Raw genomic sequence first — 15,574 nt, 5'->3', positions numbered from 1 at the left:
GCCATTATATATTTTAAATTGCCAACCCTATTTTTTATTAACTTGACTATTATGGTAGTCTTCTGCTGTAATAATTGATAATAAATTAAACTTCCCATTTTTCTGCAGTCATTATTGATAAAAAACAAATGGTTAATTCTGTAAACATGGGTTGGTTTTTTGCTTTTTATATTTGAATGATCTTTTTAATTACTAGAGTCAAAAATGTATTATTTATTGAATTAGTGGCAAGCCATATCTGTAATAATTATTATTGTTAAATATTTTTATTTTTAATGGAAAAAGGTGGTTTTCCTTTATAACTGTATTGAAATAAAGTGGTGATAAAATCCACTTTTTTTGTATGTAAGTATATAATAAATATATTTAATATTTAAGCTGGAAATATTATAAAGTAGATACAACTTCTGCAGGGAATTCTTAACAGATAGACTTACAGTTTAACTCTGAAGCTGTGCAAAAATTGTTTACATATGTTGTGTGATACTTATTAAGTAAGAGGGAAATTATTTTTCAAATAATTTGCAAAGTACTTAGATTTGCAATTTTGCAAATCCATGTTATGAAAAAAAAAGTATATATATTACACACTTTTACTGAATAACAATGGGATTGAACAGTAAATTAATCTCTATCAAGAAATATATTCATACACCAAAAATATTCATAGAGTTTATATTTAATTTGTTATCTAAACATAACATTATTAAAATTTGGTTGATTTTTCATATCAATTGTAACTCATTTACAATTGAGTTACTTTCAGCATTTTAATGACAGTGATGTTGAATGACAGGGGTTGCCTTTTAATTTTTACAATTTACAGAATATTTTCAAAAAAATTAGTACTTCATTCCTGTTAAAAATATTTTATGTAAGAGAAGTATTAAAATATTGAGTACAATGTTTATTATTTTGCACTAAGATTAATTTTTTTTTATATTTATGGTGGTGATTAGGTAGTAAGCAAATTTTTTTCATAATATTTTATATAATATGTACATATAAGCGATACATAATGAAAAATACTTCTTATGCCGCTGATGCTTTGCCGTTGAAGAAGGAAAGCGTCATGAGAGGGAAAAAACGTAACAAGAAAGAAAGCGAACAGTTTTTGTGTTATTTTGATTTATAGGTGCCAAGTGATATTAAACTACCTGTGCTGTATCTAATTGATTCGATTATGAAGAATGTCGGAAGACCGTACCCGGCTTTGTTCACACAGAATATTGTATCAACTTTCTGCGGTGTGTTTGAGAAGGTGAGTTACATTGTTTTTTCTATTTATTAAAATTCATGGATTTTCTTATGGTATTCACATTGCTATTAAATTGATCAAATCAAATGCCAAATATATAAATACATAAAATTAACTTTTTATCATTTTATTTCATATTTTCTCATATTATGTGAAAAATAAATTTTTTTTCTTTTAAAAGCTTTTTAAATATTTTGCATTTCACGTTGTATAAATGTCTTTTGAATTCAAAAATATCTTAATTTAATGTTTATGAATTTGCATTTAAGCATAATAGTATAATAAATTATCAACAATAATAAATAAAAATTATAACATTTTTTACTTCTAATGTTTTGTCTATATAAGCTCTACTACTCAAAAAATCTGATGTGGATACCATATGCCTTCCTTGTACACCTATTAAATTACATTTGTACATTTTTTGCTGCACTTCATTTTAACGTACATGTCATTCATCACAAAATACTAACATGCAATGTTCAATTATACTCGAGGCTGTAAAAATTTCCATAGCCTTTTATATTAGTTTATATATTGATTTTGTTTCACATTGCTCAAGTACCTAAGTGGTGTAAGTGAAATGTGTTTTATCTGTAACCATGCACACAACAGTTTGAATCCAATTTCATACATACATATATTTTTTAACTTTTTTTAAATTTAAATATATTGATTTATTAATAATTATTAACCTCTGTAAAAAATGTTGAATTAAAATAAAAAGTGCATAAAATTTTATTTCGCTAGTAACTTCTGATTTTTTTCATGTTTTTTTATATTGTTATTGAATTATTATTTATTGTTAAAACCTTTTTTTACAGTCTGAGGTTAATCATTAATAAATCAATATATTTAAATTAAAAAAAAAAAATGTATGTGAAATTTGATTCAAACAAAAAATATATGTATATTAAGTCTGATTCGAACCAATGTGCCTTCTCTTTGTAAGATCCAACTATTTATATATATATCTTATTTGGCTATAACTCTGGAATCAATGAAAATAAATACCACTTATGATGATATATCATTAAAAAGCTCTCATTGAGGGCTTATTACTGTAGTTAAAAAAAATCGAAGCTCCAAGTGTTTAAAAATTGAAACCCAACTTTATTTAGAGGTTTGACTGTATACACATTTTTGGCCCAGTCGATTGCAATCAAAAGTGGAGGTGTACAACTTGATATTTCAACAGTCCTAAATCCAAAATTTGAACATTCTATGGCTAATCGTTTTTGAGTTATGTGAGATACATATGTGTAGATGTCATGCTGAAACTAGTCAAAATGGATTTGGGGATGGTGAGAATGGATATTTTTGTTGAAATCTGAAAATCAAAATTTTCACGATTAAAATACTTGCATTACTTCTAACAAGGAAGTAAAAACATAATATTAAAATAGAAAAGAAGGATGTTTCATCTTCTAGGTCGATATATAAATCTTTTAGAGGAAACCTTTTTTATCTTAATATTAAACATAAAAAGTTTGATAAGTTTAATACAGTGATCATTACAAAAGCGCTTATGTAGACAAACTGTAAGTGTTATAGTTTTATTTTTTTATTGTTGATAATATCTTGCAACGTTTTTACTTCTAAACACTTGTCACGAACGTTTGTATAAAGTGTAAATATATTGTCAGGTGTTACCTCTTTGACAAAGGATATTAAGAGGTTGCACATGTTAAAATTCTTACAATTTGTTTACTGTTAAGAATTTTACTATTGAGAAAATAAGTAAATTATACCAAAAAATTCTTATTAGACTATTAATTTTACATTAACTAATAAAAATTAATAAAAAAAATTATGAAGCGATTATCGCAGTAAGATTTCAATTACAAAATAGTGATAAGACTTTGTTCAAGGATTATTTACTTCTACTACAAAAGGAACCTAGTCTTAGTTTACTTTACAAAAGAAAACTTAGCCTTAGTTTACTTTATAAAAGAAAACTAGCTTATTGTATTTTCATTAAAGAATTAAAACCTTGTTACCCAGAACATGAACTTGTAGAGCAGTTTTCTCGTACTTGACTGCACAACAGAACACTGTCGCACTTTACTTGAAAATATGAGTACTCATTTCGCTTACACACTTGATTGTTGCAGACACTCGCTGGTCCTGTCATCAGCAGTATTTAGGGCCTAGGGCTTGTCCTGGCGTAACAACACCTGATCCATTTTCTTGTTCATTCAGGTGTATAATGTTTTTAAAATATGTATATCAGAACATTCCTACTCTGTTCTAGAAATTCTTACTGTTGTTTCTGTCTTTAAATTTATCTTTCTCTTTAGTTTATTTTTTCTCTTGTTCTTATATTATTGTGCTTCCAATTACTAGAAGCTTCTCTATGCATCACAATATTAATTTATTATACTGAGTGTTAATAAAAATAATATAATTAAAAAATACAAATATAGTTATTTTATTATTTGTAATTTTACTCAATATTTTTCAAATGCTTAAATATAATGAATGCATTTTATTTGTTTGCTCTATGGATTGAAAAAGTTTATTCCATGTATATTTGGAACCGATTTAAAACTTAACTATTCTGTTATTAGTGAACTATTACCTTCACTTCTGAAAATATTTCATTTTGTAGTACACCATGATATTGAATTGCTTACCGGATTTCTTAGTTTATCTTACCACTGCTGATGACTGGTTGAACTAAATAAAGTGTATGTGTTGCGCACAACACAAAAATCTGTCTGCCATAGTTTCAATGATTTGTTTGTAAGCGTAATGTAATAGGTTGTAGTATATTTATGCCTGATGTGAAGTTGCTCAAGAAACATGCTGTTAAACACAAATAACAAAATTAGAAGACAAATTGAATTAGGATATTAAATTTATTTTATGTATTTATTACTTCGTTTTTTAATAGTAAGTGGCATTAATTACTTTGGACATAGGACATAGGTTACTAATAAATCAGTATTTAGCAGTGAAATTGCACTCTTGCTTTGTCTAACCTCTATAATGCTTGCTAATCGGTTGATTTAATATGGCTTCTTAAGTTTGATTTCTATGATGTCTGGCTATTTGCTGATTGATTTCAAATTGTCTGGAACCATGTGGCTTTAAAAAATGATGTTTTACAATCTTTCTTTGAGATATTTGAAGTTATTACGTCTTCTTTCTCTGGGTATTTCAATATTTTATCATTTCAAAATGTCCTTTTGATCATCTGACCAAAAGGAGTATTAACATTCCTTTGCCGTATAAATATTTCACATTAATTTCATCTCATCATAAAATTAGATATCATATTTAATTTCCATTCATTTTCCAAATAATTTCTTGATAATAGAGAAAAAAATACTGATTTTGGGTTATTTTCTATTAACTTAGATACATGAAATCATTTTTAGGTTGTTGAAAATATGAAATACGGCAACCATTTTTAATAAAAACTGATCGCTCTAATGTGTAGTATAGTAGATCTACTACTTTTTAGATCTTTATACTTGGATCGATATTGATTTTTGGTTTTTATTTATTTTTAATTAAATTTCTCTTTTAGTAATGATTTCAGTTTGATTATTCTTATAATTCATAGTTTCTACTGATAAAATTCATGGACTTAATAACTGAATCTAATTTTCTCTCTTTGTTTGTAACTCTGCTATTAAAAATTCTGTTTAATTTTATTGTTGTTGCTTCAAGTTTATATTGAAAAACTTGGGAATGTACTAATACTGGTACCTGCATTACAGATTAGATTTTGCTTTGGTACATTATTTTAATTGTGTAATTAAACATTAATTATTATACATTTCAAAATGATTAATCAGTATCAGATGTAATAACATTTTTTTAATTATTTAAACATTCATTTGTTATTACAAGTTTATTGTTGAACCAGGTGAATTTTAATAAGCTAATTTAATTTGAATTATTTAATAAAATATTGAAGCTAAAATTGGGTAATAAGTATACATAAACATTACCTTTTGTATATTTCATTTGTTGCAAAATAAGAGTAAATAAATTATATATTTGCAAATGAAGTGTTTGTGTAGAATATTCGTAATCATTGTTGTCTAGATTTTACTCAGTTGTACATTTGGTCACTACACAGATTTTTCTGAATGGCTGCTGAATTGGTTTGCAGTAACAAAATTGGAAAAAAATCATGTTTCTCTAAATAAGTCTGATACTGCTGTAGGAGATAAAATTAATTGGTCAAATATTTTTTTCTTTAATAGATTTAAAATCGAAATTGGTGTATAGGTTGTGAATATAGGTGATTTGTGTGAAGAACTTTAGCTGAACTATTTAAAAATGGTTGTTGATATGATTTGTTCACAGGTTGATGAAAAGACAAGAGCGCAGATGTTCAAGTTGAGACATACTTGGAACAACATGTTTCCAGCCAAGAAAATGTATGCGCTGGATGCGAGGGTAAATGCCATCGATCCAGCATGGCCTATCTCTGCATCCCCACCTACTAGTACTTCAATACATCTCAATCCTAAGTTTTTACAAGTGGTAGGTATTTAAATTTATTTCTTTGTTATAAATGTTGTATTTATGCTATCAGAAAAACAATTCCTCTGCTGGATTATCTTCATCATTGGATTGAATGTTTATGCATTAGTTTCAGTTTTTAGATAAATTAGGGGTAATGCTTATAAAATGAGGAAAGTAGATACTGTAATGCGGTAATTGGGTAGTTTAAGCATTTTTGTCAATTAATGAATTTACAAAATTGAAGTAAGAAATAAAATAATAAACATACAGTAAACTCATATTAATCTAATTAGACATAACATATACAGTAGAAGAAGAAAAATATTCTTCAAAGAATTGTTGCAATTAAGTTCTTATTTTTGATAAATTACCATTTAAAAATTAGCTACTTCAAGTTGTGGTAATACCTGTTTATGCTGGATTAATTTAATTTACTTAAGAGAGTAATTTAATGTACTTAATTTAATTTAGAAAGTAATGTTGACTGTGAGATTCCTGCGACTAGTCTATTATATTCTAAATTGTGTAATTAGTTCAATAAGTTTCTTGCTACTAAATGTGTTTAAATTTAGTGAACTGCAAAAAAAAATTAATTTATTGAAATAAAGTATGTAGTTATTTCTAAGAGTGTGCGCGCATGCACACAACCAACCAACCAACCCAGACGTACATAAATATAAAAAAGGTGGTTTGGGCTATGCCTCCTGGATCCCAGGTCAGCCCTGGTGATCCATGGAGCCATTAACAGAGTCCACCTTAGAGATATAGAGCTTGCTTTGTTTGCCATTCCCATCTTTCACTTTTCTCACAATTACCCCAGATCTCACTTCGCTTGCCATTCCTTTTTAGCCAGTGGGCTCTGCTCCCTTGATCTCCACAATATTCATCACCCACATGGTTGTGAGAGTAATACTGATAAATAGCAATTAAAGTATATTCAGTTTTTATAGAACCTTAAAAACAAAACTAAAGTACAAATGACAGAACAGTAGTAACTTCGGTAACTAAAATACACACACCTCTGACAATGAAAAATTGTCAGAAATATAATGCAAGTAAAAGGATTAATCTTTTTTTTCTTTATTGGCTATTTTTAATTCGCAACTTACCTGTGCAAGGGGGCAAGGGTCTCGTGTCTGTGGTGTAAAACCTTCCCTGGGATAATAATTAAATTTTGAAAGCAAGCAGTAAGTTGGTTCATGCATGATGTGAGAACAGATAGACAAACTTTCAGCATATATATATATATATATATATATATTTTGTATATATAAGTAAAATACTTCTGACAATTAAGTCTTTAAAATTTCATTTATTTTCATCAGTTCTTAAAAAAATCATAAAACAAGACTAATGCTGGATTTCAGATTAGGTTTTATGTTGAATAGGGAAGGCTTGGATTTACCCAATTACCATATTTATCACCAGCGGTCTTGGTTGTTCGGATTTTGTACTATTTAATAATTTCTTATACAACTTGCAAATTCCTTAGTTTCACAGGCACAGAAGGGGTATCATGAAATTTTTAGAGCTTACATACAGTTTTCAGGAATACTGGATATCGCGTACTATGGACTAAGATTCTTGAAGGGGAAGGGGAAGTTACTTCTTACATAATTTTTTTTCTTACTACAACTTTATCGAATAAATGTACAACTAAGTTATAATTTACAAAGTAGTAGTATACTCTAGCATCTTTACTTGTTGGGTTTTGAAACTCAGAAATAAGAATTTTATTAAATTGTTGTATGTTACATCTGATAGTTAAACTCTGAAATTTCATGAAAATCAAAAAGTGGCTTTCCCTATTACTCCAACAAATAAATGAAAACAAAGAACGAAGATAGTTGAAACAGAATCAGTTATATATACAACATTTTTTAAAGTCATCAAAAATGCTTACTTCATATATTTTTATTGGTACATATAATTATTACCATGTTTGCTTTTTTGTGCACTCACTGTGATTGATATCCATGATTTGTTGTTAGACTGTTTTTATCATAGCCTGCTTGTTATCATAGAACATCTTTTGAGAGAACTGGTTTCCGTTGTCAGAGGTTGTAATGATGATCTGTTATTTGTGGTTGCGGTAATGTATTATATTTCTGCTATTTCTACTTATATTTTGCTTAATATCTGGTGAGTTCTGGGCTGTGTGCGTGAATTTATAAACTAGGTTTGTTCGTAAAATCCTCAAACTTGTTGAATTATATGGCAGTATTATCAGTAGAATGTTTGATATGCTGTGACTTAGTGGTAAATTTGGGTGGCAGCCCAGTGAAAACTTCATTTAAAATGAATGTTGATGTGCAAAGAATTAATGGGAAATCCATGTGTTAAACTGTGAAAATCCTTTGAGTAAACATTTGTAATATTCAACAAACAGCATATGGAGATGAGACTTTCATACAAAGGTAGGAGTGCTGATGGAAATGTTTCAAAGATGCCCAAAACTTCAACTGATAATTCAAATTAGTGTTGGCCATCTGCCAACACTAATAAAATTAATTCATTTTAACTGTTCACGAGGGAGCTATGAAATTATTCAAAATTTAGATAATGGCGTGCATTGCAGCCAAATTTGTACCTCTCCTTTTCACTGTTAGCAAAAACAGTATCAAGAGCTTCTGAATTGAACTAACAAGGATAAGAAAAAATACTGAAGATGAGACACAGGTGTAATTGATATGATATTGAAACAGAAGTTGTCAATAATGTCAAAAGACTAGGCACAACTGAAAAAAGCAAGACAAGCAGGGTGAAATGTTAAAAGTTAGGTGACACTTTTTTCTGACTTGGGTGGTTGTTGAACAGATTTTTTCCAGAAAGTTAGAGTGAATGAGGAGTATTATCCTGAAGTAAGTAAACATCATGACACTCAAAAAATCTATTTGACGCTTAGAAGTTGAACTTCATGGAGAGGATGTGCTTGTGTATAAAAAGCAATAAATCTGTCAGTTTTTGGCAAAGCATGGGAACATTGGTTCTGTATCCACCTGATGTAACACTGGTGGACCTCTTTATTCCTCAGATTAAAAAAATTAAGGTTAAAAATTAAAAATTAAAAAAGTTGTAAGGTCACATTTTCAATTTATTCAAAAAAACCTGAATTATACAGTGTCATGGAGCAAAGACTTACAGAAATGTTTAAAAAAATGGAAGAAATATTGGAAGATAATATTTATTAAAGGCGGGTAGGTGATTATTTTTGACAAAAGTAATTTTTTTGGGCTGATTAGCTTTAAGGTAAGCAGAAAATTTTTTATTTAAAAAATTTGAAAATTTTACGAACGAACCTCAGAAACATGGTATTGTAAGATTGTTGTATTCGCTTCATTAATTAAATCATGGTTGTTTCTCAACAAACATTTCTTTTATTAGTTTATGCTATTTTGATTTTATAATAATTTTCCTAGTTCACTGAATTTTAATTTTATTTAACATATTTTTTTGATTTCATTTTGTGTTGTCTTTATTATTTGAGTTTGTATATATTTGCTGTATCTTGATACATTTCTATTATTGTTGTGTTTTTTAATTGTAACGTTATTGGGTTTCCTTTGCCATATGAATTTCTTATCAGATGTAATGCAGTTAATTTATTATATATCATTTAGTGTGTAAAGTAGAAATAGCAGAAATAACTACGACACTGAAACCATAAATAGAAGAATATGGATAACAGCCTTCAACAAAGGAAACTAGTAGTTCGGACACAGAAGATGTTCTTTAAGAAGGAGGAACGAAACTAGTCTTAACAACAAATAAAATAATTCATGTAAGTGATATTATTTTATTTAATTACCATAAACACTAAATTAATAACAAGCTCTAATATAATAAGTACTTTAGAAATCCATTGATCATCATTAATGATTTAAGTATTATGAAATGTAATGCGTTACCTTTAATCTTTGAAGTGATTACCATAAATGTATAATTATAATGTATAATTTGCTGATCATCTTTTTACTCACACATAAATGTACAAAAACAAATATTGAAAACAGTTTAGAATTATTGGAATATACTAGGTGCTACTCAAAAGTTTGGGGAATTTTACCATAAAAATAAAATAGCTTACCATAACTTATAATTTCCACTGTCTCCTTCTTCAAAGTAATCCCCTTGGGCATTGATACAGTGATCCCAGTGCTTTTCCCATGAATTCCATGCATCCCTGGAAGTCTGCAGGTGTAAGTGTTCGAAGCACATTTTGCGTTTCTTCCTGAATCTCCACAATTGTGTTAAAACGACCGGCCTCTCAATTGAAATTTTATTTTCGGAAAGAAAAAGGTCGCACGGGGCAAGGTCAGGCGAATAGGGTGTGTGGCGAATCACTACCGTCTTTTTGGAAGCCAAGAAATTCCAAATGGCTAGCGATGTGTGCGCAGATGTGTTGTCATGGTGCAGAACCCAGCTGTTGTTACCCCACAGATCTGAATGTTTGCACGTAATGCTGTCACGTAACTGCTTCAAAACTTCACAGTAGAACATCCCCCATTAATAGTTGGATCAAGAGGAACAAATTCCTTATGAATAATGCCTTTGATGTTGAAAAAAACAATCATCATGGACTTCACGTTGCTGCAAACTTGGCGTGCTTTTTTTGTCTCCGGTGAACTTGGCTACTGCGACGACTGCTTTTTAGTTTCAGGATCTACCTATACACCCATGTCTCATCACCAGTTATGATGTTGGAGACGAAGTTAGGGTCATCTCCTGCTGAATTTTTCAATTCACTACAGACAGCTACGTGATTTTGTTGCTGGTCGCTGTTCAACAGCCTCGGTACGAATTTTGCAGCAATGCGTCTCATGTTCAAATATTGTCCGACAAGATGCGTTGCACGGACCCATGAGATTTACAAACATATGATTGCACAAACATTATGGATTGTTTATCTATGATCTGCAACAATAGCCTCTCACACTTTTGCGATGTTTTCCGGTGTTGCGCTTGTTGATGGTCTTGCTGAATGCTCATCGTCATTGACTGTCGTTCGTCCATCTTTGAATCGTTTGTACCACAAAAAAAATGTTACTTTTACTCATAGCATTGTCACCAAATGCTTCCACAAGCATGAGATGGGTTTCTGCACCAGTTTTTTTAAGCATGAAGCAAAATTTGATGCAGGTTCTTTGCTCTTTAAAATCTGCCATTTAGAACTTCGCCGAAGCAGTAAAACACAACGTTACATAACCGCATAAAAGTAAAAAATGCAGCCCTCTCACCGTCAGCTGTTGGAACACTGATTTACAAAGAGATACTGTTAGCCACATCTAGGGGCAGGGAGGTCGTACCAGCAATGGTTCACGCACGAAATTCAAATTCCCCGAACTTTTGGACAGCATCTCGTATAATAATAATGAAAAACTTGATTATTTAGGAAAATACTGTGATTACATATTTATAGACTATTTTAGATCTGTAGCAGAGTGGTAACGTCTTGGCCTTTGATCTGGAGGTCTTGCCTGGGTTCAAATCTTGGTCAGGCGTGGCATTTTTCATATGCTACAAAATTTACATTTCATATTCCCATGTGCAGGCGTTGAGCTATTAGTTGGCTTAGATGAGAACAGTTTTAATTCAGTTGATTGTAACTATGTTTTAGTTATGATAAAAGGTAACGTTTTACCTGAGGTGGTATTATTTAATTAACTGATAAATCAAGGAATGATAATTAAAAAAAAAAAAAATACTTATTGAATTTGTAAGTTTACATTGAGCTAGCTGTTAATTTGGTGAGCTTACAATAGTTTTGTTAGTAGAGTTGCATAAATCTTCCCATAACAATTTCAGTGTGTTATTTTTTTTTTTTTAATTAGCTTGTTTAATCTATTAACTTATTTTAATAATATTTTTATGTAATAATAATAAAAAAAATTATTTCTCAACAAAATACAATGAAAAACGATAAATTAATTTTTACTTATATAAAATTCAATTTTTTTCTTCAAATACTACACAAATTTTCTTAAAACTTGTTTCCCTGATTATAAAGTTATAAAGGGGGGTTCTCTTTAATAAAATAGCTGTTATCCAATTGTTAAACAGATTTTTTGTTGATCAGTAGTCATCATTGAGTGACTTGATTGTGATACAAGGAAAGTGAATTTGTTTCTAATGCCAGAGTAAAATATTTTGGATAAACATGTTACAAATATTATTTTACCATTCTAAACATTGATTTAACTGGTATAATAAAATGTGCCGTATTTAAGATATACTTCAGTTATCCAAAAAACAAAAAATTGACATTCAGAGTTAAACTAAGGATATATTTCATTATTTTGATAAAATAACACATTTGTGAAAACTTAACAGAATTTTGTTTTTTTTAACTGTTTAGTTTACTTATTTTCAGCTGTGAAAATTATTTTTTTGTTAATTAAATAATAATCAGAGATTCAAAAATGGTAAAATCAAAATTAAAGATTTTTTCCTGTGAATGAATTAAAGGTTATAGTTCTTTACAAAAATTATAGATTTTACTTAAATTTTAAATCAATTTATTTCTCTTCCACTCTTCAATTCTTAATTGAAAAAAAATTTTCAATATATTTTGAGATAAAATACACATATTGTTAGATAAGTTTGTGGAACATGTAATAAAATGATACGCAGTGTAGTGTGAAAATTACTATTTAACTGACCGTAAAACATGTGAGGTTGTTTACTAACTGACATGTGCTATGATGAAAACAAGCTTGCCAAATTATTTTATGAATATATCTTAAAACTAATAAACTTAAAATGCATTCTGTGCTACATTGATAAATCAAATGTGTGTATTAACAGTGATGAGGAAGGTTTATTGATGTAGTGGAGGTTGGAGTTATTGATGTAATGGAATTTTCTTCAAAACCAATCAAAGTAAAAGTGAATGGATACAGGACTGTAAATGTAGTATATTAATATTATTAAACTTTGTTCTATAAAGTTAAACCTATTAAATTAAAGAATCTATTTCAGGGTTCACCTAGTGGCCCCGGCTCACAGACTGTAGATACTGCATCAAGCTCAAATAGCACGACACCACCATCTAGACCAGTCGAAGAAGGTAGCATGAATGAAGCGGCATTAAGAGAGAATCTTCTGAAAAAAAGGAAAGAATTATTAGAATTACAACAGAAAAAATTGGAACTGGAATTATTACAGACAAAGAAGAAACTTGAAGAACAGGAAAAACAGTTAGAGAAGACTACAATTCATCTGAAACCTGAAACTGTAACTATATTTTATTATGGAATACTTATGTATTATAAAGATACATGGCACTATTTTAAAACACTATTATTATTAACATTATTATTGTATTTGGTAAAAATAAAAGAGAATGAAAAAAGAAGTTTGTTATAGTAATTTTATGTATCAAAATATCACTTGCTACTTCGACATTTGCCACATTGATTTGGCATAATAATGATCAATTTTTTTGGTCATGTGAGTGTGTCCGATCTGAATTGGTCGGTAGTAGCTGTGAAAGAGTCGCTTCTATCAGTGAAAGTTTTATAATTTTACATAGTCAGATTTTTACTGGTTTTTTCTTACAGCATTTTATTGAAAATGAGTTTGGTTTATGTTTAGAAAGATAGTACAAATCTAGTAGCAGGTCATGCTAAATTAGATCATTTTTCAATGTTTTTCCTTAAATAATAGTTTCTAGAGGGAAATATTCAGTTATGCCTTTTATCAAAACTATTCAGTATGAAGTTTTTTTTTTACGGGATAAATGTTCTATATAAACCTTTTTTTGTAGCAAGATTTTGTATAATGTTGAACTTCATGTAGAAATGTGTTTAATATAGTGGCCTTAAAAAAACGAAAAAAAATCTGTACTCCCCTTCATTAAATTAGATCTCATATTCTATTATTTGTGAGGTTCTTTTTTATATATTTATTTATTTACCTTTTCTAAATATGAAAATTTCTTTTGAAGAAGGATCTGTATTCTGTTTCAGAATTTCAGATTAGTTTAAATGAAACCATCAATGAATGATGGCTTTACTTCATGAAAATCCATAATCAAAAATTGAAAAAAAAAGTGTATTCTATTTAATAAAATACACTAATATAATCTTAATATAATTGTGTATTTTAATTTATATAAAAATAAAATCATGAATAAATTGTTTTCATTTTTCAATTTTTAAATGAAATTGATGCACTTGATTTAAATCAAGTAAATTTATAATTTTTTTTTGTGTTCTTGTACAGTGAAAAAAAATTGTGCAGGATAACGTGTTTAAAAAGCATATAATAACTGGATGTTTAACACAGTGAATTGATTCTACCCTGATTGTATACAAGAAAAATAATTGCAAATCTTTAAAGACTAGAGAAGAGACATACCATTGATTTTTGCTGTAGTAAAAAAAAAAATATTTATTTAATTTTGAATATAATTGCTCAGCATGAAAATCAATTAAGTTTGTCGTCCTAAGTATGTTTTCTGTTGATTCTTTTTTGAATGAGCATCAACAAAATGCTCTGGTGTGTCAACAATTGGGGTTTGTCAACATCAAAAATTTGTCAACTAACATTTTCATTACATTTTTCCCAGGTTAAAGTATTGGTTGTTCCTTCTTTCTATATTATTTTGCTCAAAAGTCTGTATTTGCATACAAAGTGGGAATCATGATATATTGCAGTTTGCCTGTAATAAGGGCCCCTGCAGTAATAATAAATTTTAATTACTTAAACTGTAGAGAAATACAATGATTTATTTAATTATAATTACTTTTTATATTTACTGTAAAAATGAACTCTTTTTATTTATTATTTATCATCTAGTTAGATGTCTTAAAATGGTAAAATGGTAAATGTAATTTACTGTTAGTAAATTATATAGTCTAGCTTTTAATTTGCGTATTATCATTTGGTTTTTATTTATATATGAAATTAATTATAATTTATTATAAAATCTTATGAAGAGTTAAAAACTATGAATTTTTTTATTATTAAAGTTGGTAAGTATGTGTACGGAAAACTTTTGATTTTTAGACATTCAATGGAAAATTTAGAGGTTGGTCTTCAGTATTCTGATTTTTTTTTTTTACCTTCCATTATATCTGATTTTCAACCTAGTTTAGATTTTGAGGTGTGATTACCATATTTTGCAAGTCCATAGGTGTTGCGTAAAAAATTTTATCCATTTTATTATTATTGAGTTTATAAATTTAAAAAAATTATAATCTTTAATTTTTCTATATTTAGCAATTTTACTATTAGCAATATAAATCCCTTCAGAAGTCAAGATTTTTCCTTCATGACTTTTTTTCACGGAAGTGTGTACATACGCCTTTTTGCCTCTACTGGGTTTCTTTCCTCCTTTCTTTTTAAAATGGTATGTCTTTTTAAATTGGTATACATCTATACTATTCGACATGACTTCAGATCAGATCAGATTTAAATTCATGTTGAACTCTGCTACCTAGAAGATTGTGAAAAAATGATTAACATGAGAAAAAACTGATTATCGCTCTCAGAATGGTGCTCTGTGGTAAGTGGATTTTTTTGTATTATTTAGTATATGTTTTTATGTGTATTTATGAAGGGATTGTTTTTGTTTTTAAATTGATGTTTTTGTTTAATTCAGTGTATTTGGTTATTTTTATATTTAAATAAATAACTAAGCGAAGGAGAATCATATTAATTTGCTCTTAAATAAGAACAGCTGGGGAATAGTTCTGAGATATCCTTTGATATCTTAGAATCAATAACCTTTGATATCTCAGTTGCAATAAACTATTATTTTGTCTTTGCAACCAACCGACTGCCCTTTCAGCTTAAATAGCGATTATATATTCGAGAAATCAGAACCCG

The 15,574-nt window shown here is 28.6% G+C and overlaps 1 protein-coding gene across 3 annotated transcripts in view; it reads left to right on the top strand.

The window, feature by feature from the left end:
• LOC142332584 (uncharacterized) overlaps positions 1–15,574 on the top strand; it is a 209,363-nt gene that overhangs the window by 59,672 nt on the left and 134,117 nt on the right. Inside the window, exons 3-5 of one of the 3 annotated variants that reach the window (XM_075379096.1) lie at positions 1,136–1,261; positions 5,582–5,761; positions 12,722–12,976. In XM_075379096.1, coding sequence (XP_075235211.1) covers positions 1,136–1,261; positions 5,582–5,761; positions 12,722–12,976 — 561 coding nt within the window. Of the gene's footprint in view, positions 1–1,135; positions 1,262–5,581; positions 5,762–7,771; positions 9,525–12,721; positions 12,977–15,574 lie in introns of those variants that run through there. The other 2 variants (XM_075379097.1, XM_075379098.1) reach the window with 2 other exon arrangements.

This window comes from Lycorma delicatula, chromosome 11 (genome assembly GCF_047948215.1).
Source record: "Lycorma delicatula isolate Av1 chromosome 11, ASM4794821v1, whole genome shotgun sequence".
NCBI lineage: Eukaryota > Metazoa > Arthropoda > Insecta > Hemiptera > Fulgoridae > Lycorma > Lycorma delicatula.
Note: the sequence above shows the minus strand (reverse complement) of the source record. Positions and strands in the feature narration are given on the sequence as shown.